Source organism: Balaenoptera musculus, chromosome 2, assembly GCF_009873245.2.
Source record: "Balaenoptera musculus isolate JJ_BM4_2016_0621 chromosome 2, mBalMus1.pri.v3, whole genome shotgun sequence".
Lineage (NCBI taxonomy): Eukaryota > Metazoa > Chordata > Mammalia > Artiodactyla > Balaenopteridae > Balaenoptera > Balaenoptera musculus.
This window is the reverse complement of record NC_045786.1, coordinates 18,938,556-18,960,597: the sequence shown is the minus strand read 5'-3', so window position 1 is coordinate 18,960,597 and position 22,042 is coordinate 18,938,556. Positions and strand designations below refer to the sequence as shown.

At 33.7% G+C, this 22,042-nt stretch overlaps 1 protein-coding gene across 15 annotated transcripts in view; it reads left to right on the top strand.

Moving 5' to 3' along the window:
* ABI1 (abl interactor 1) overlaps positions 1-22,042 on the top strand; it is a 97,506-nt gene that overhangs the window by 69,044 nt on the left and 6,420 nt on the right. For 2 of the 15 annotated variants that reach the window (XM_036843110.1, XM_036843118.1), the window contains 7 exons: positions 332-508; positions 5,766-5,780; positions 6,513-6,613; positions 7,916-8,056; positions 10,647-10,747; positions 16,041-16,217; positions 19,522-19,608. In XM_036843110.1, the coding sequence (XP_036699005.1) occupies positions 332-508; positions 5,766-5,780; positions 6,513-6,613; positions 7,916-8,056; positions 10,647-10,747; positions 16,041-16,217; positions 19,522-19,608 (799 nt within the window). Of the gene's footprint in view, positions 1-331; positions 509-5,765; positions 5,781-6,512; positions 6,614-7,915; positions 8,057-10,646; positions 10,748-11,660; positions 11,742-16,040; positions 16,218-19,521; positions 19,609-22,042 lie in introns of all 15 variants that reach the window. The other 13 variants (XM_036843125.1, XM_036843114.1, XM_036843123.1 and 10 more) reach the window with 12 other exon arrangements.

The window sequence follows — 22,042 nt, the reverse complement described above, 5'->3', positions numbered from 1 at the left end:
CTGTATCCCCACAAAATAAAGTGTAAGCTACACAGAGCAAGAGCCCTCCCTTTCCACACACACCAGGTTTTTAGGAAAGAAAATTGCTTTCCTAAGAACCATTTTGTAATCAAAACCAATAACTTAGTTGGTGCTTTTAATCACCTTTAGATAGTCCATGTTTTGAGCCTGAAAGATATTAATTTGCTTAATTTTGACGGGGAAGATACAGTATTATTCACTGGAAAATAGACATGTGATACAGTCTTATGGTCCATTATATGTGGATATCATATATATTATTTACTCTTCCAAATAATATTTTCTTGCTTTGTTCAAATTTAAAATATAGACTGTGGACATTCATAAAGAGAAAGTGGCTCGAAGAGAGATTGGTATTTTGACAACAAATAAGAATACATCAAGAACTCACAAAATAATAGCACCTGCAAATATGGAGCGTCCTGTAAGGTATATTCGGAAACCTATTGACTATACAGTTCTGGATGATGTGGGCCATGGTGTCAAGGTAAGCGTTTTATATTATATTAACTTGAAATAATTTGCATATCCAATAAATATTTTGGATAGGAAATATAGTAAGAAAGCTGATTTTCTTAAAGAATTAATAGATTCTCTTAGTAATTAGCATTAAAATTTTCATAGAACATTTATTTAATACTAGTTATGTATTATACTAAGCTTGGGGCAGAATTTTACCTGTGCAGTAGGCTGTATTCAAGAAGATATAAAAACTTAAAATGGCCATTCATTTGTTAAGCCGTTTGAATCCTAGACTAATGTTATAAATTTGTGTTGTGAATGCCAAGCCTTGTTTTCACTACTGAATGAATATTTAAGAATAAAAAATGTATATGCTTTCCAGAATTGGTTTAGAAGGTAATTTATAAATACTTTTACTCATTTATGAGTAAATATGTGTGTATTAATACATCTGTGTGGATGTGGATATAATTTCAGCAGTTTATGCAAAGTGAAACAATTGTGTGTAATCTTGTTCTGTGCATCACTCCCCACTCTCCCACCTGCTGCCCCAATAGGCTTTTAGGGAAGGGATTGTTTGTTGCCCTTGTCCATTTCTTAGCATGGCAGAATTAGCTGTTCTTGAAGGATACCTGTAGCCTCTCAACTTTTTAGATATTCATGTGTTATTTTGGAAGCATCCGGAATGACCTGAATTCTGTAGCTATCTTTGCTCAAGATAAACTATTCCTCTGAAATTTGGTAGTCCCTTTCTTAGAGGACCATTATTTGATTTTGTTTCTGGTCTCCAGAATATTTATAATAATTTTTTTAGGGGTCAGCTAGGATCTTGAAGCTTTTCCTAGCTGGTTACCTGCCTGGTGCTACTGCTGGATTTGTTGCATTCTGACTTATCTGGGGTTCCTGATCAAGAGGGGGTATAGCTGGCAACATTGCTCTTTATTCTGCTCTTCTCAGAGACTATTGGAATCTCCCCTTCACTGTCAGGCTTGGAAGGTGGAACACTTTGCAAATGTAGAAGAGGTTACTTGTTTCTTGTATTTTTACCCAAGGATGTAGCTAGGGTTGTCTAAGAGCTTAACTTCAGTTTTAATTTAAGGTATTTAGACTAGATTGATTTACAGAATTTGAATTTTGAGAATTTGGAAGAACTTATAATATTATTACCTGCCTTGGAAGTAAAAATTACGTATATACACATATGTGTATACATACACATGTGCACACACATTCTCACGTGCTCACTTCTTCCCCTTTTGCTTGATTTTTCTTCCTACCAAAGCAATATACACTCATTAAAAAAAAAAAATTGTCACCATATTAGAAGTGATTATCCTCTATTATCTCCCCACTAACAATTGTGTTTAACAGTTTAATACATAGTACATAGCAGAGTATAAAATGAAACCAAATTTTACAAGGAAATTTTGGGTGAGAAAATTTAACTATTTTATTATATATGTATAAATGAGAAATGTAAACAGCATAATATATACTGAAAGTCTGCAAATGTGAATTTTGACAATCTACTTTTTGTAATGTGGATACTTTAGACGCAGGTTTTGTTTTTTTTTTTAAGTTTTTTATTGTAAAATATACATAACATAAAATTTACCATTTAACCATTTTAAGTGTACAGTTCTGTGGCATTAAGTACATTCACATTGTTGTACGGACTATTTTGAAATATTTTTTTGACCGTGGGTAGGTGGTCAGTGAGAACAGTGTATCTCAGAAGCTGATATGTGGCTTATTTGTCCACATTTTGTTTCTCTGATATACAAATACATACAATTTTTTTCCCCCAGTCTCATTGCAGCTATATTGATCCAGTTTTATTTCCCCTAAGAAATAATTGTTGGCTTAAATATTTCTAGAAGATTGTAGAGATCTGTGAAAGTTGGAAATTTGGGTAATAGTTAATGAACAAATGCCAGGGCCAAAACTACAAGGAGGAAAACTTTAGATTTATTTTTAAATTAGTGTCTAAAGCACTTTTAAGGATTGGAAGATGCTGTACTTACAGTTCTAGAATTATTTTCTTATCTTTTGCCTACTTTTCTATTTAGAAGTTTGTTTTCTTACTGATTCGTAAGGGTTCTTTTTTCTATCAAAGAAATTAGCTCCTTATATTTTGGCAAATGTTTCCTCATCCTGCTGTTTGGCTTTTGACTTTGATGCTTTGGTATTTTAAACAAATATTTACAGGATGTTCAAAAATCGTATCCAAATATATTAATATTTCTTTTTTTTTTAAAATTTATTTATTTATGGCTGTGTTGGGTCCTCATTTCTGTGCGAGGGCTTTCTCTAGTTGTGGCAAGCGGGGGCCACTCTTCATCGTGGTGCACTGGCCTCTCACTATTGTGGCCTCTCTTGTTGCGGAGCACAGGCTCCGGACACGCAGGCTCAGTAATTGTGGCTCACGGGCCCAGTTGCTCTGCGGCATGTGGGATCCTCCCAGACCAGGGCTCGAACCCGTGTCCCCTGCATTGGCAGGCAGATTCTCAACCACTGCGCCACCAGGGAAGCCCCTAATATTTCTTTTAAAAATTATTTTATTTATTATCTTTTTCTGTCTTTTTTTTGGGGCGGGTGCTGTGTTGGGTCTTAGTTGCGGCATGCGGGGTCTTCGTTGCGGCGCAGAGGCTTCTCTCTAGTTGTGGCTTGCAGGCTCTCTCGTTGAGGCGCCTGGGCTCAGTAGTTGTGGGTGTGCAGGCTTAGTTGCCCTGTGGCACATGGGATCTTAGTTCCCCAACCAGGGATCGAACCCACGTCCCCTGAATTGGAAGGCGGATTCTCTACCACTGGACCACCAGGGAAGTCCCAGTATTTCTTCTTATAGCTACCAAGTTTTGTGTTGTTTTTTACCCCCCAAGATTAATATGCCATCATATTTTCTTCTTTCATGACGTAAATTTTAGTGTTTTGGTATTTGTATTATTCATTTAATTGATATTTATTGTGTTAATGCATTTTATGCTATGAAATAGATGGTACACATAAGTTTAGTAAGAATTTAAAATATGGAAAAAGTGTCTTAAGGTAAGTCTGGTTTGACTTTTGGAAACAACGTAAGATATGGATAAGAGAATCCTTGCATAGGGAGACTACCAGAAAGTTTGCCTAAAGGAGGATAAAAAGAAGATGAACAATAAAGTTCATCCTAATAAAATAAAAATAAAAATACTAAAGTTCATCCTAATAAAAGGAAGAACAAGGTTTCAGAGTATGCTTAGACTAGAGAAGGCTTGAGCACTTAGTAGAAACATTTAAAATTATTTCTGTTAAACAGTTATAATAATTAACAGCTTTATAGCCTGGTTCATAACTTATGAAGGACTTTCCACGTATGTCTTTGTTTTCAAGCCTTGAAAAGACCATATGATCTAGGAGTTGTTACATTTTATTAATGGAAACACTAAAGCTTTATAATACATAGGAATGGTATTTTTAAAAGGTTTCGATTTTATTAGAGGAGTGAGCTAATGAATCATTTCAGAGAAAGAATTGGCATCTTACAGACTTCTGTACCTGTGGTATGCAAAGCTTATGATCTACTTAGGGCTTGCAGGTAGGTAGGAATCAAAGAGAGTTCTGTTTTCAACCTAAGGTTCCAAGGAAATGGTAAACTGACTCATCCATAAATGTAAATGTTAAGGAAATGAAGTGAGATCTTAAGGAAATAAAAGGCCTAGTTTTGAATGTGTTTGGGGGACACTGAAATGGAAAAATTTTGTAGGCTGCTAACAATTATGTTTTGAGTTGTAAGGTATAGAGATCATTTCCTTCCAACACTAGCTAACCCCAACACATCTGTATACATAAACATGCACTTAATAGAGGAGGCTGTGCTCCATAAGAGGTTAAAGGTTACACCATTGCACAGTAGCAGAGTTCAACTAGAATTTTCATTCCCAATTAAATTCTCCTTTCATCCTTTCATTTGGGACCAGTTTATACTTGTATGCTGTTTTTTTTGTTTGTTTGTTTCTTGTTCACTTGAAACAGCAAATGAGGGAAGATGTGTGGTCATATTTAGAATATTTCTAAGTTACTTTAGAATAGTATTAGTGTATTATAATGCTATCATATCATATGCAGATAAATCTTATCTTCAAGGATAATAAGGTTATTCAAGTTTAATTTCTAAATCCAGGTGTGAAATGTAGTGGCTAGGTAGGATTCCAGACATTGTTTAATCAGGATAAAAATGAGCCATATTATTCTAAACAAACACTAAAGAATACCAAGATTCTGGCACAGTTTCTAGAAATGAGAATATAAGTCAAAGGATATTCCATTTTTGGATGATTTCCTTAATGTTGCTTCTGTGGTCACTTGAAAAATGATAGATACATATTTAGAATGGCAGGTGTTGTGGAAAGAACTTGAGACCCCATGCCCCACCCCAAAATGTAGGAAAAGACTCTGCAACCTGAAGATATTTTTTTCTTAAGTGGCGTGGTACAAGTAGGATGCTTTGGACACATTATTTCATATATATAAGCTAGCCAGTTTTCATAGAAGTAGCCTTTAGGATCAAAGCAGCTTTTCTTCAGTTTTGAATTATGGTCAAACTTGTTCAGAAGAAAATTTAGAACTAAAGCAACATATAACTTTCTACTAGTGTTGGCCTGGTCAGGATTTGTATTCATAAGCTACACATGAGAGGGTATCCAGACCGTTTGCTTGTTCCTTAATTAGAATCTGGCTAAGCTATTATTGTGCATTGTAATTTTGTTTTTAAACACTGAGGTGCTAGGTCCTTTTCTGAATTTGGAAAACAAGCTGTGATTTTGAATTTTAACATTTGCAGTTTATCACTCTTTAAAATACTATACTACCATTCAAATAATGAATACTCATACATGGGCATTCATTATCCAGCAGTCTTAGGTCTTGTACACTGATGTATTAAAGTAGCCATACATTTAATGAGGTATGGTGTTTGTGTTTAAATTAAAGTTTGTTTTTTAAATCATCTATGATTCAGTTGGATTAATTTCATAGGATAAAATACTGACCTAAGAAATTATTGGAGCTGCATGAGATTGGCATAATTAAGTGATTTCCTTATGAATGTATTATTTTGAAAAAATATGTGATACCCATGAATATTTCCCTTTTGCTTATGGATATCTTTACAAAATATTTGAAATATGGCTGGGTAAAAGCTTATTAACATGAATTGAGTAACTGTAAATGTAAACCTGTCCTATCAGATATAACTTATCTAGAATTAATTTCTACTTTTTCCCCCCTTTTTTTGCAACGTAAAGTGGCTAAAAGCCAAGGTAAGAGTTACTACTTATCATTTGATCCACAGTTTTCCCTCTATATTGATAGAGGCTGCAGAGCCACTAAAATTTGAAAACTTTTCCTATGTCTGTCTGCTTTATCCCCATAGGATTTATGTAGATTAAATATACTCAAACTCAGTTCAAATCAGCAACATTTAGCTTGGATGTGTTAATATATCAAAGATATATTGACATCTGCATTTATATAGGAACATTAATTTTGCTAACATTTATTGCTTTGCTCATTTTTTGATAGTTGCCTTGCTTTTATTGACTTACAATTAGGAGGTTTCCCAGGCATTATATATGACTTTGTTACTGAGTTGTTGGGATAGAGATGATTTTTTTAGATGAATGTTTTAGCAAATTGACACTGAGATCTGCAGTTTATATTCATGCACACATTTCAAAAATTTTAAGAAACCCAGCATTTGAATTGCAGATAAGTTAGATCTCAGTGAACATTTTTAACAATAAAATAATATATAAAATTCAATAATCTCACCTGTATTTTTCAATAAATTGGTTTGAAGGGCATAAAATAATAAGAAAAGCCAAGTGCAAGTGGTATCTTGACTTTTTAAAATGTAGTACCAAAGTCTGTTATTAAAACTGTCTGGGAATCCTTATTTCACATTCTGATATTAAAAAAAAATAATACATGGTGTCAAAACACCAAGAGAACAATTTGATATAAAACTAAAAGCTTTTCTTTCCACATTTTAGCATGGAAATAACCAGCCTGCAAGAACTGGCACACTGTCGAGAACAAATCCTCCTACTCAGAAACCACCGAGTCCTCCCATGTCAGGCCGGGGAACGTTGGGGTAAGAATTCAGCTACATCTTACAAGAGGATTTGTATGTCAAAGGAAGAGATGTTTTTGTGACTTCAGTAAATGTATGGATCCTTGTGACGGGACCCTCTCTGTGTGATAATACTACCTTTTACAAATTCATTTTGGTTCCTATTTCCTTGAACAGAATCCAAAATGAACCTGCCTGTTCTATAATATTCTCTAAGGAATTCTGTACTAGAAAAGTTTTTTTGTATGTATGTAAATGAGCATTATTTATTTATTATATTCTAATTCATTAAAAAATATAAATATATAAATACATATATAAAAAGATTTATATATAAATCTGAGTTACGTTTATTTAAAATGAAATGACCAGAAGGTTCCATATATGGTGTCTTCACATGTATTTGCAATATTGATATTACAGAGCTTTGAATAAGTGGCCTACTTTGCGTACTTTGGTTTGCTAGCCTGCAGTTCTTCTGTTTCCCCTGAGACTTGGGGACTCTTTACTTGGAGTACTTCTAACTGTGCTTCTGCTGGTAATCTTAAGGCCCTTCATTCTAGAGTAGCTTTGTGAGAAGGCCAGTGGAGAAGTAGAAAAGGTAATTGTTTGTGGCTTCTTCCTTTCCAGTTTTCAATGCAATACAAATATTGAATACTTCGTAAGACATTTCTGAAAGATTGTTCACCTTATTATAGAAAATTAGACTCCTTATTTTTGGTGGAGGGGTGGGGGAATCATTATTTTATAGTAACAGGGATCAGCAATCAGCTTTCTCGTAGGATCTTAGTTTCTATTTTCATTCTGTAAACCCCTTACCCCTGAAAAAAACATATGAAGTTATTAAATAGAAAAGTTAAAATCATTTATTGAGAAGTTAATGGCATCACATCTAGGATCAGAATGTACTTGTTCATATATCTCTAGATTGAGATTGGAGTAAATTGCAGAGGAGATATTTAGCTTCCATAATATACAAGGACAGTGGCTTGTGGGTTACTGAGCTGGGAATAATATGTATTTCAAAGTTTGATATTACTGAGCATTAAAAAAATTACAACCATGATTTTTAGAAATAAGATGAGAACTTTTAAATTACCCTTTCCATTGGTTTTCCTAAGAAAAGGCAACAAATTTTAGCTTTTGTGTTAAAGTAACAAAATTCATACACCCCAATTGAAACGTTTTTTAAAAACAAACTTTATTATTAAAAAAACCCAAAACTTGTGTTATACTTGGTTATAAAGGGACAGTCACAAATTTGGGAGAAAATACCATTTATCTTTCTTATTCATTATTCCTTTCTCTATTATGCTTCTTTAGACGAAATACTCCTTACAAAACCCTGGAACCTGTTAAACCTCCGACAGTTCCTAATGACTACATGACAAGTCCTGCTAGGCTTGGAAGTCAGCATAGTCCAGGCAGGACAGCTTCTTTAAATCAGAGACCGAGGACACACAGGTAAATTTTTAGGTTGAGCCTTTGAACATCTGAGAATGTGCGTTATTGATTGGTGACAAACTCCTATAGAGTTGCTGGTAAAGGTAAAGTGCTAGTCTAAGGCTAATATAGAATATAAAAGTTGAGGGTATTAATATTGTATATATTTCTTTAAATTTATGTTATAACTTCTGTTTTTTAGATTTTTTAGTATCTATTTATACTGCTAGCAGATTGCTAGTATTTCCTCCTTTTGACAGAGGTACAAATGTATATTTGGATGAAGTCTGAAGAATGTTTTTTTGAAATAGTCTTTCAGAAAAGATTAAGGTAACCACTCTTAAATTTTTTGGATAAAGGGTTAAACATCAGAAACTATACAATGTGATTTAAACTTTAAGAGGTTGGAGGAAAGAAAACAGTTTAGATCTGAGGAAGAATTTCTTAAGAGAGTTGATATACTGGAATATGTTATTGTATAAATTCTTTTAAAAAAGTTCTAGAAATCAGCTACCCAGTGGATTTTTAAAAACTTGGTTATGGAACATAACATACATTCAGAAAAGTATATACTTTATTAAGTATAACAACTTGATGTATTAATACAAATTGAATATAGTCATGTAACCATCACCCAGATCAGAAAATGGAACATAACTGCAACCCAGAAATCCCCCTCAGGCCCTTTCCCAGTTATTGCCTCTGCCTTCCTCCCCTCAAAAGTAGCCACTTTATTTTTGCGCACGTTTATAAAGCCAGACAAATTTATCATATAGCTCAATTTGTTTTATTCTTTGATTTTTACCTCTCACTTAATAACTTGGGCAAGGAACCTCTTTACCTTGACTTTTAGGTTGGTTTTATTAGAGAGACAGCTTGGTAAAATCATTTTGGGGGCTTTAGTTACGCAGGATATATCACGCTCTTAGATGCTATGTAATTGTTATTTGTTGTTGTTACTGTTAGTAAATAAATTGTCATATTGATATCTGCAGTTACTGAATCAGGGTAAGTTCAATGAGGACCAAAATTGGTTTTTTTTTATATGTTTATTATCGAATTATTATACCAAACCATGGTTGTTCTTTATAGTGGATGTAGTAATAGTTTAATCATATTCAACAACTAGTTGTTAAGAGTTACTTCATTAGATATCAGGGATATACGTATGAGATATAGTTCTTTTTTTCAGGAGCTTGTTCTGTTAGAACAGGGATCAACAAAGTTTTTTATAAAGGGCCAGGTTGTCAATACTTTAGGATTTGTGGTCCATATGGTCTCTGCTGCAATTACTCAGCTCTATCATTGTAGCATGAGAGCAGCTACCAGCAACACGTAAATGAATGAGCATGGCTCATGTTCCAGTAAAACTTTATATATGGCACTGAAATTTGAATTTAATATAATTTTAATGCGTCATAAAATATTATTCCTCTTTTGATTTTTTTTCTACTAATTAAAATGTAAAAAAAAATGTTCTTAGCTCACAGGTTGTAAAAATCAGACCATGGGCCAGATTTGGCCTGTGGGCTGTAACTTGCCAACCTCCATGTTAGAAAAAGGCACGTAAGCCAGTAATTGTGGAAACGCATAAGTGCAAAAATATTCATCTGTCTGTGATACGGTGGTGGCAGAAAGCAGAGTATTGGCCAGCTTGGGAGGAGGGAGGCCTTCATATCAAAGCTATTTTTGTTATATAAATAGCTTTTTTCCCCTTTCTATTAGTATATGATAATGTGATTATAGAATGCTCATATTGGAGAAAAAAAACTTATCTAGGAAGTGCAAATCATTGCCCTGTTGGGTTTCTGGGCCTACTGAGCCAATGATGTTGATTTTTACAAGTATACTATGGAGCTTAAGGCTACACGTGTACACATGTACATTTGCATAATGTACACGTGCACACATCATTACTAAAACTGGTCAGCGCGAGGTTGTATACCTAAAAGGACAGTAAGTCCATAGAAGTAATTGGTTAGAGTTTAGTAGTATCATCCATTCTAGACTGTGCCTTGCTGAAACTTCATTATTGTCTTATTTGTCTTTTTTTTGTCATTTGCTCATTTTTTCCAAACATTTCCCTGTTTTATTGCCATTCTTTGAGATGAGTGGAGGTTTACGTACTAATTTCAGACTAAAACTGGTTACCGTTTTTATTAACTTCCATAGCATCTTCTGTGGCTTCCATCACACTATTTGTTAATGTCAATTTTCACAGTCTCAGCGAAGAGCTCCATGACATTGTGGTTCATGTCTTGTTTGTTCACTGCTGTTTACACGAGGTTTTAAATAAATCCTTGTTGACTCATTGTACTATAAGATTATATTGGTCATTCATGTCTCAATGATCTCTTACAGTTCTGAGTACTACGTGACTATATTGGTTTTTCAGTAGATGGAGAAATAGAGTGAAACAAGAACCACTTCAAGTATTAGGGTTAAAATTTATATTGGACAGTTAAAATTTTTCTTTATATATAAGTGTATGTATACATACAAGCACACACATATGCATCATAAAAGGAGTATTTAGTGGCTTTGAGTTGATTTTTTTTCTGAGTAAATCTCTAGAATTGCTCTTTTCATGGTTTTTCTCTCTCCTTTGCAGTGGAAGCAGTGGAGGAAGTGGAAGCCGAGAAAACAGTGGCAGCAGCAGTATTGGCATTCCCATCGCCGTGCCTACACCCTCACCACCCACTATTGGACCAGGTATGTCATATACTCACCCATTTTAATATGTGGTAGTAGTTAGGAGCTTTATTATGGAAGTCTGAAATAATTTAATTACATTAGATAAAACTATTTATTAAACTTAATGCGATTGTTGCCAGAATGAAAGCAAATTTAAAAACAATTTTTGATTGGTTTTCACAGGGTGTTTATAGTTTTGCAGATGTTTCTCCTTACTTATAGAAAAGCATATTAAATAGCTTTATTAAATAACTTTTTGGACATTTTGCTTTAGAAATACTTGCCTTGGGCACAAGTCAAGAATGATATTTATTATTTCAAGAGCAAGCCAATATTATTGATAATTCAACCAAAAGATCAGTGTCTTTAATGTGAATTATGTATCATTGAACTTTGATGTTGCCTTGTAGGCTAGTAAGTATGTCAACTCCACTGTTAGCTGGTTTTGTGACTTTACTACATTTATGTATGGTATTCAATACATATTTCAGTAAAATGCCATGAATATAAAATGGGATTAAACTAGGAAAAGCTCTTTTACTTTTTAGATTATATAAAAATTTAAGAAATCATAGCAGAGCATTAAATTGGTCCCTTGATTTTTTATTAAGTGAAAGGAAGACTTTATGGTGTTAAAAATACACACTTTAAGTTTGATAATCAAAAGTTGTTAGGGAAAAATACTTAGTTTCTCAAGGATGTTGTTGAAAAAGGAGAAAAAGCTACTTATAAAAACAGGCATATTTTATAGTTAATGAAAGCGTGAACTCAATGGCCTTTTTACCTAGTAAAATTCTTACTCATTCGAACATGCTTTACATATGGGTATCTCTCTCTTTTTTTCTTATTTCCAAAACATACTTCCTTACTGTTTCAGAATGATTAGTTCTGTTTATTGCACTCTGACCTGAATTATAAACTATTTTATTAGAAAACATTTCTGTCCCTCCTCCTTCTGGAGCTCCACCAGCACCACCTCTTCCACCACTTCTCCCCGTGAACACTGTGATAGGTGAGACTGCATAACCGTTGGAGTGATTTACCTTACTGTGCATAGTTCATAGTGAACTCCTCTGTTAGACGGCTCGCTTTTGTAGTTGTTAGGTTGTAGGTGGTAATACAAAGTTTAAAGTATTAAATCTAATTTACACTAATTTCTTCTGGTGAAAGGCCTCTGAAGTTACACAGAAACTTCTCTGTGATGTCAGATGCTTCTATGCCTAGTTTATAACCAATTTAATGTGGTTTGCATTTGTTCTGTTTAGATTTTTCTAGGAATATTATAGCCGTGATTGTTCAAAAAAATTTTTTTTATTAGTGATGTAATATTTTTTTAAAGTGAAACTTGATTTGGAACTCCCTGGTGTATACCGCAGTCACAGGAGTGGGGTGAAGGTGGGGGACAAGAGGAAGAAGATGAAAAAGAGAATGGTGTGCGGTGTGGGGTACTCTGAGGCTTTCCAGTGGGTCACAGCTGAAAAACTCTGAGATAGCCCAGGATTTATGGCATCTGAGGATGCCATGAAACATTTTGTTTAATAAAATACATTTAAATTGCTCCCAAGTTGGGGGAGACTGGATTGAGCATATAAGGAATTCCAAATATAGACTTGGTATAAAATCATTCAGCCTAGAAATGCACAGTAGCATTTGGGTGGAAATGGATAAAGAGCTGTTTCAAATATTGAGAGCTTAGGTGAAATAAAGCCATCTAGCAACTTCTTTTCAAAACATTGGCACTTGTACTCAGAGGAAAGGGGAAAAGGAAGTAATAAACAAAAGACCTAAGTAATAGAAATTGTTGGCAGAAAGTCCATGTGGAAAAAAAATGCCCTCAACCTAATTAATAATCAGGAAAACAAAAACTATGAGATACTATTTTATAGCTACCAGATAGGTAAAAATGTAGAAGTCCACCAGTACCAGATGTTGGTGAGGTTGTGCAGTAACAGAAAGGTACGTTGCTGGTGGGAGTTTATTTGTTGATACAGTCACTTTAGAACATAATTTGTTGTTACCCAGTCAAGTTGAACCAGGTTTCTACCTTAGATTTATCAGTTTCATTTCTAGATATTTGCCCTAGCGTACTGGTTCTCAAAACATGGTTATGGAACTCCTGGGGGTTGCCAAAATCCTTTCTTGGAGTTTTTGCGGTCAGAACTATATTCATAATAATACTAAGACTTATTTGCCTTTTTTATTCTCATTCTGGTACAAGCACACAGTGGAATTTTCCAGAGGCTACATAACATATGATAACATCATTTTTGACAGCTAATGGATTGTGTATTTGTGTATTTATGTATTTTAAAGATAAATAAGTTTTAATTTCTAATATGGTAATTAATTAATTATGGTAATTAATCAGTTTCTAATATGGTATAACCCACTTCAACAAAAATTTTTTGAGGTTCTCTAATTTTAGAGTGGATCATAAAACCATAAAGTTTAAAAACCACTATACTAGAGCAGTGGCTTTGGAGTATGATTTACAGACCAACAGCATCATCATCATGGGGGAACTAGTTAGGAATGCAAATTCTCAGGTCCCATTCCAGACCTACTCATTCAGAAACTCTGAGACTGGAGCCCAGCAGCCTGTATTATAACAAGCCCTCAAGGTGAAATTCTGATCACTGCTGAAGTTTGCGAACCACTGTGCCAGAGAAACTTAGGAACCATATTTAGGAATGTTCACAGTAGCGGTATAATAATAATAGCAAAAATCTGGATGCAACCCAAATGTCTACAGTGGAATGGATAAATAATTGTGGCATGTTCATATGCAAATAAAGCAATAAAAATGAATGATGTATTGATATACTTATCAACATGGATGAATCTTAAAAGATAATATCAAAGGAAAACAGCAAGAATACATAATCAATACATAATCATTCCATTATGAAAGTTTATAAATTTGCAAGATCTCTATGTGTATTGTTTAAGGTTATAATTATCTATGATTTTTAAAAAACTGTATACAGTGAGTCCCCTACATATGAACGAGTTCCATTCTGAGAGCACGTTCATTAAGTCCAATTTGTTCGTAAGTCCAACAAAGTTAGCCTAGGTATCAACTAACACAATTGGCTATGTAGTACTGTACTGTAATAGGTTTATAACACTTTTCACCCAGATAATACATAACAAACACAAAACATAAAGAAAACATTTTTAATCTTACAGTACAGTACCTTGAAAAGTACAGTAGTGCCAGCTATACCACTGCTGCTTTTACACTTGCTTCTGGACATCCTGGGCTTGAAATAAAGGTACTGTACTACTGTACTCTACACAGTGCTGTACAGTAAGGTACACAAAAGCACAACCACTTGTAGAGGATGCACGCACATGACAGTGTACGCCAGACACGTGAACTAACTTTACGTGACTGGACATGCGAATGCATGTTCGCATCTTTTGAAAGTTTGCAACTTGAAGGTTCGTGTGTAGGGGACTTACTGTATAGTGAAGAGAGAGAATGTTTAACACATATGTTTTGGAGTTTGGGGTTCAGAAGGGGCAAACAGGAAGCTTCAGTGATACTGGTAATATTCTAGTTCTTGGAGCTGAGTATTTATTTTTCCTTAAAATATATATATGTAATATATATAAAAATATAAATAATATTTATTTATGTAAACAAATTATACATAACCACTATAAATAATTATATATATTAGTATATGTAACCATATGTATATGTATATATGTATTATTTATATATAGCATGTATAATTATATATCAATCATACACCCTTTGGTATTATTTATTTCATAATTTTATTTTAATAAAATATTAAAATAAATTCTAAAATAGGCATAGTTTGGAACTACTATTAAATAGCTTTATTTTGGTTTTAACTCACCAAGGCAAATAACCTGGATTTTATACAGTTTTTATATAAGTCAAAAGAAATATAGAAATCATTTTATTGAGATTTCTATTAAAAATGGTTAAAGGGTTACTTCTTAGCTCTTTGGAAAACTTACCTGTCCAGAGTTACTCATTCATGAAGGCATTTGAATAGACTCTTATTTATAAAGTGTTTTTCTGTTTAGAAATTGAGCATGTGGATGATTTAAATAATTAGTGATGCCTGTGGCTTGGGAGCTCCAAAATGTTGAATATTAGCACTTCTTTTAATGAACAACCTCTGCTGTATGGTTTTTTTCTAATAATTTTATGACCTCTAGGAGAGGTTGAATTGGATGACTGAATGAAAGGAAACCAGGATGTTGTCTTTTTATTTACTCAGTCGTGGTTAGATGTTTGGGAGGATAATGTTAATCCTGAAGTTACCTTTGGAAGGTATAGTTAACTTTAGAGGCTTTGAACTTTATATTAACCTTTAAAATTTTAAACTTCTGAAATGTTGGTAAAGATGACATTGAATAAAATTTTAAGTATTGTTAATACTTTAGTTTAGATATGCATGATAATTTAAAAAAAAAAAGTGCTTTGGGTGTAGTATGGAAAAAAAGCCCTCCAAGTATATGGAAAAAGATAATGGATTTTCTACACAAAGCTGCCTTAAAATGTCCATGTTTTACAGAGTCCAAAAGTTTTTTCAGCTTTATCAGTTACAGAAATGTAAGTGATAGGGCAAAGTGTGTAATTCTTAAAAGCTGGGAGATATACAACGAATCTGACATTATATATAAGTGCTTTGAAACTAGAAATTGTACTTCTCTTAAAAATGATTCTACTATAATATGTATTGGTAATAACTGCTAATACATTAAACATTCAAATAAATATAGTAGTACATGTGGAAAATATGCTTAACTGTTTAAATTTTATAATTTAAGCCGGGTTTGGCTGGATAGATTCTTATACTGTGCTTCTGAAGATTTGGCAATGGAAAGGAGAAGAAGTTTGTAAACCAGATATTAAGACATTCACATCTAAAAACTGATGCTTTCCACCTCAGACTATCATTTGGTACTTATTTTGTTGGAGAGACACAGTTGACATATAAAAGCTGTATGTTCTAAAATGTTACAGAAAAAAATTTATACATTTTATTAGCAAAATACCATTTGGTATTATGCTAAATTAAAAGGCTTAAGAATATTACTTCTTTACTTTTGCACTTTGCACACAGTATCTGTTTTTCCTTCTTTTTGTAACTTCAGAGATAGAGCTGTTTGTGTTTTATCTTTACTTTTCTCTTTATTTTGTGCTGTGGGCTTTAAAAAGTAATAAACATTTCTTGCTGATAGTCTCCTTCTCTTTGTTCTGCCATCGGAGGTGACGTGCAATGCTCAAGTTCTTTGTTGGTTGCCTTTGACTAATGCTTTTCAGCAGCCCCGGGCTCAGCTCCTGGTTCCCAGTATGGCACAATGACCAGGCAGATTTCTCGACACAACTCTACCACTTCCTCGACATCTTCTGGTGGATACAGACGGACTCCCTCTGTGACGGCTCAGTTTTCTGCTCAGCCTCATGTTAATGGAGGTCCACTTTATTCTCAGAATTCAAGTAAGCTTGTGCTTTGCAGGTGTACGGCAGCAGTGGAGCTCCTTTTGAAGGAAATTATTTGAAATTGTTATTCTTGCCAGTGATAGACAACAATTGAAACCGTGCTATTTCATGTTTATTTTTGTTTTAAGAAGTTAGACCTTGGGGACTTCCCTGGCTGTCCAGTGGTTAGGACTCTGCGCTTCCACTGCAGGGGGCGCGGGTTTGAGCCCTGGTTGGGGAACTAAGATCCCGCATGCTGCATGGTGCGGCCAAAAAAAAAAAAGTTAGACCTTGGAGCGTATCATTTTAAGAATAATTGCTTATCCCTTTCAAAAAAATTCAGGCTTACTGAGTATACTCGTATACTAAAATTTAATTGATGAAATTTTTACTACTGTAAGTAGAACTACAGAAGAAAAACACTGAAATTAATTAAGCTGAATTTATTTTTATTGGCATGGTTGATACAGTTCAATAACAGTAAACTTAAAAACATTGTGACAGTTTTTCTTTACAATAATATAACGAAATTGCTGGCTATCACTTTTAAGCTTGCTAACCTATACTGAAATGAGTTCCAAACCATTAAAAACCATTTGTGATGCCTGCTTATTCTATCTCTAATAATTGTAACAGTGGGGAGGACTTTCTTTTGATTTCTTTCTGTTCACCTCAAATTGCACATCTCAACACTAACTGCAATCAGTGTTTAAAGGCTGACAAGATTAGAAAATAGCTTTGGCATAAAATGTGAGAAAGTTCAAATTGCTTAGGGTAGTCATTAATTTCACTTTCCATATCAAGATGCTCAGTCCAACCAGGAGAAATCTGAAATGAGCCAGTTCAGTATTTGTTACTGGCTTGAAGCGGTGATCACCAGGCATAGATAGACTGAAACACTTTCCCATGTGGCTTTTGTAGGCTGCACGTTATGTTATATTATTTTACCTAAAAAACACTGAATACTCCATATTTACATAGAAAGTTGGTTTTAAGTTCTTTTTATTTATGATGCATGTTTTGAACAAGTGTTTTAAAGTAGAGCTAAGGAGAAAGTTCTGTTATTTATTTTTTTGGTTAAACTTTAAAGACTAATTGTGTTATAAACAAAAAAACTCCTAAGAATTGAAAACCACTTTAGCAGAAATATCACAACTCACAGATAATCCCAAAATTTATACAACTCTTTTCCAGACTAAAAATTTCATCCAAGCTACTAAGAAACTTTACCAGTTAGAGTTTTACCTCACATTTCCCCTGGTCTCCTTTTGGTAATGAAAAGTAGCTGGCGGCTGAGAATTCCACAGTTAATCTGATTATCAGTCTCACTAGTTTCATGAAGTTTTAATTTTTTTTCATATTCTGCATTTTTAGATCCCATCTTTGTGTTCATTATTTTTCTTTTCCTTGCTTAGTTTACTCCGCAAATAGGGTTTCTGGTGACTCTTCACCTGATACATGTTTGTGTAGTTCTGTTTTAACAGTACTTGGGTGGGTTGCTTATCCTCAAACAAGACATTTTCATTGCTGAATGTCTGTATTTTTGGACATCATAAAGTAAATTTGGCCTCAAATTTTAAATATATTACTGTGTGTTGTCAAATTAATTATCCTTCAACCTGAGTTACTGTTGGTGTTGTAGTAGTAGTAGTAGTAGTAGTATGTAAATGTTTTTAGTGTTTTGATGTGCATATTCCCCTTCTGTCTAAATGTGGTGATAATGATTAGTATTGTCACAACATAGCCTCTTTTTCTTTATGTACTAACCAGCATGGCTCGTTACTAAGGGTTGTTTCTAAAAAAAATTTTTAGGTTTGTGGGAGTTTTTTTTTTTTTTTAAGTTAAAAAGCTATAATGTTTTATTTATTAAAAGTATATATATGTATATACTGGAACAAGTGTGTCTGTGTGTGTGTGTGTATATATATATATATACACACACACACACACACTTGTTCCAGTATATACATACTTGTGTATACTTCTATATACAGAGTATCAGAATGAACCAGGACTAATTTCATAGTGAATTGAATGTTATTTTTAGCCATGCAATGAATATTAATGCACATATACTGCTTTAAGTTGTTGCTTATTTGTACACTGAACATCTTTCATATTTTTATGCTCACCAAACAGAATTTGTAGATTGGATTAATTGAAACAATCTTTCAATTAAATGATCCTTGGGAGCCAATCAGTTGTTTTTCCCTGTCAGTTTAGTGTCACTTCTTGGTGACTACCAGTAAACTGAATTTTGTAATTCAGTTCTATTGACTTTTTCTAAGGAATCTTTGGCCATTACCGTCTTGTTAAAATAAGACAGGGTGGTAAATATATGAATATTTACTTTTAGATAATTTTAATTTTTAATACATTTGCTGTCCACATGAGCATTTGCTGTCAGTTTCCTATAAATTATGTGTTCTCCAGAAAGAAGACAGAGTATGTTTCCAGCTACCCAGTGATTCTTTTTTTTTTTTTTTTCCAGTGATTCTTTAGAAATTACTTTAATGCAAATAATTGCATATTTTACCTCATTGTTAGATTAGGTTTCCTTTTTCAGAATAGTGATGAAAGGAAGAAGGTCACTTGAAATATGCCATGAAATTCAGTGAACAATTAACATGGTATATGGAGCACTCTTATGCCCTAGTAAATTTAAGAGTGATGTCTTTAAAAAGAAAACTGTCAACTTAAAAAGTAGTAATAACCTTGTTTTACAAACAAGGGTTTTTCCTAGAGAGCTGTGTGTAAATTTAGATATATAATAATTGTTTTTAAAGGAAACCTGTAATTAATGCATTTATTTATACATGGAATAAACAGCTATCCTGTAACATATTCATTTTGTTTATTTAGGTTCTTATTTACATTACCCTAAAGCTAGACATACCTGTTAGGTTAGAGAGAAGGCAAAGACACAACATCCTGGAAACCTTTATTGGTATTTCACTGTTACCTGTTTTTTTTAAAGTCTTTCCTTAGAATTCAAAAATTTCATTGCGTGAAAGTGAGGGTGATGGTAAATTTAAATCTTACCCAAACAATATAACATTAGGATTAAAGCAAATGTGTTTGTTTTTTAATAAAATTAACCAGCTGGCTAAACACAACTCAGCTTTAGGTTTGCTCCTGGGAAATGAACTTGAAGAAGGTTCTGCAGGTTTTTGTTTTGTTTTTTGTTTTGTTTTGTTTCATTTGCAGACTGTTCTTTGCATACTTATGTTTGTGGTCTTTGTAACTGACTTCTGCTTTTTGTTTGTTTCCTTTTCTTTCCTTTATCTGTTTTACTTCCCCCATTCTGTGTTGTTGCCGCCAGTTTCTATTGCTCCACCCCCTCCCCCTATGCCTCAGTTGACTCCACAGATACCTCTCACAGGCTTCGTGGCCAGGGTGCAGGAAAACAGTAAGTTTGGAAAAAACCGAGCTATCCAAGAGTAGAGGCTGTCTCCTTATAGCATGCATGGCTGATGAGTCATCATTTTCCTTACTTTTATTGAGAAGCTAATCTTATCTTGAAAAGAGGTGCAGATATGTTATTGAAACTGAAGAGCACGATCTTCAGTTTTTCCTCTGTGTGCATGATTACTGACTCAGATGACTTTAAAAACTGCAGTTTTCTTATGTAATTACATGTTCTAAAACATGAAATCTGATCTTTGCAGATTCTTAAGGAAAGAGTAATCAAACCCCAAAATTCAAATTGTGTGGAAACTACTAGCTTTCAATAGTTATTAGGGGAATTGAGTTATCATCAAGATGTATAGATAGTTACACTGTGAGATTAAATTTATCATGCAGTTGGGACAGGTGTTTTATTTTGTTTTTCATTGGGTTTTTTTTTCCTCCTTTGGTTACAAAACATTTTTGGAGAAAACTTTGTAGCCTCAGATTTTTATACGTAAATCGTTTTGAACCTATATAAAGATTTGTTGTTAGGATAAAAATGAATCTGCAGGAATAAGTAAATTACATCCATGCTCTCCGTTAAGAGTGATAATCAGTGTAGAGTCCTCTTCATGTTTTGGCTATGTGCGGGCCCATGAGGATGATTTCTGAACATGCAAATCTGTCAACTTTTTTAGGTCTTCTCTGAAGGTCAGGTTTAATGACTTTTGGAAATTCTTTTGAATATATGGATTTAATTAGGATAGAGTAGTTTTTATATTACTACCTGAGTACTTTGATGTTCTGGGAGATATATAATCCTAACTACATGATCATAGTGAGTGTTATTTGGCAAAATGAAAAGTACCCCTATTACTGAATTGTATTATGCCAAAATAGCTGTTGAGATTAATATGGTAAGGTGGTCCAGTACTAATTCACTCCATTTGGGATCATCACCATGCAAATAAATCTCAGAATGGTTTGAACAAATGTGTAACTCACATGACCAGCCCATCCTCCAGGAGGAAACATTGTGGCAAATTCCACTGTGCAGCTTTTGCTGACCCTATTGTGTTATTCTCCACATTTCCTCCCTTCCTCCAGTCAGGTATTTGTTTATTCAGTGTTATGTCCTAGGCTCTGAGAGGAATACACCTAGTCTAAGACAAAGTCCCTACCTTTAAGAAATTGGTGATTTAATGGGCTTTTAAAACAGTTTCAAAATGTTGAAACTTCTGAGCATAAACCAACCTTATCGTTTACATTTGGTTGGAAACTCTAATGTGTTTAAACATGTAAAAATAAGTGAATCTTCCTTTTAAAAATAAGTGAACAAAGGTAAATCGCTGGTCCTTAATGCTCTATGAGTTTAAAAATTAAGTCTGCAAGAGTTTAAAAACTAAGCCAATTCAACCTTTGAAGTGCCTTATAGCCAAAAATTTTTAGGACATATTTTAAAATAGCCATAATAAACATCCATTTAGTGAGTCCAAAGCTCATTGATTAGGTTTTTGGTAATAACCCCTTTTTTATAGAAATTCAGTGTTAACGTACATGCGTGGTCTTGCTAAAGAGGCCCATGGTACTATTTTAGTTCTTTTTCCCAAACGTATGAACTTGAGTCAGTAATTCTCCTTGTGCTGCAGAATGCCCAACTTTATTTGGCATCTGTTTTCTTTGAAAGCATGTTAGGAAGATTGTTGATAAATTGCATATCAATATCTTAAATGTTTTATGAATTACAGATTTTCTGTGTTCGTTCTTCTCATAAACGTTCACTTTCTTATGGCACTCAAATTGGTGATAATGAATGCACGTAGCAGTTAACCTATTAATAAATGTGTTTCAGTTTAAGACATGAGCCTCTAAAAAAAGCAGTGTGTTTACATCTGTTTATGATTAACATCCAAAAGCGTTTGAACAATCACGTGTGGTGCTAGACCGAGTATTATGCACAGAGAATTAGACTGACCGGACTCTTGCCCCAGTGTATGTAATTTGAAGATAAGCCAGTGTAGATTAACAGCAGTTGGACATAGTAAACTAGTAAGTTATGTATAAATCAAGAGTAAATGTACTTTAAGAATTCAGGCAAACATATATAATTTATACATTAAGCCAATACATATTAAGGATATGAGCTATGGCTCTTTAATGTCAGAATGGATTCACATGCATTTTCTTCTCCTCAATAATATTTGCAAGCTTTATGGAGAAGGGATGGGTAGAAATAAAGTGAATCCTAGCATTTGGAGGAAAAATAAATTGTACACCTGTTTGAGAGCTATCCGAATGAGCATCAGCACACAGGATTTGTTTCCTAATAGTCTTTTTCATCCCCCAACAGGATAAAATAGAAATCACAGAATTAAATTGGTTATCGAGTAGGGCTATTATCTGCTTATGTTTTAAATCTGGATTCCTTGGTTATATTCTCAGCGCATTATTCC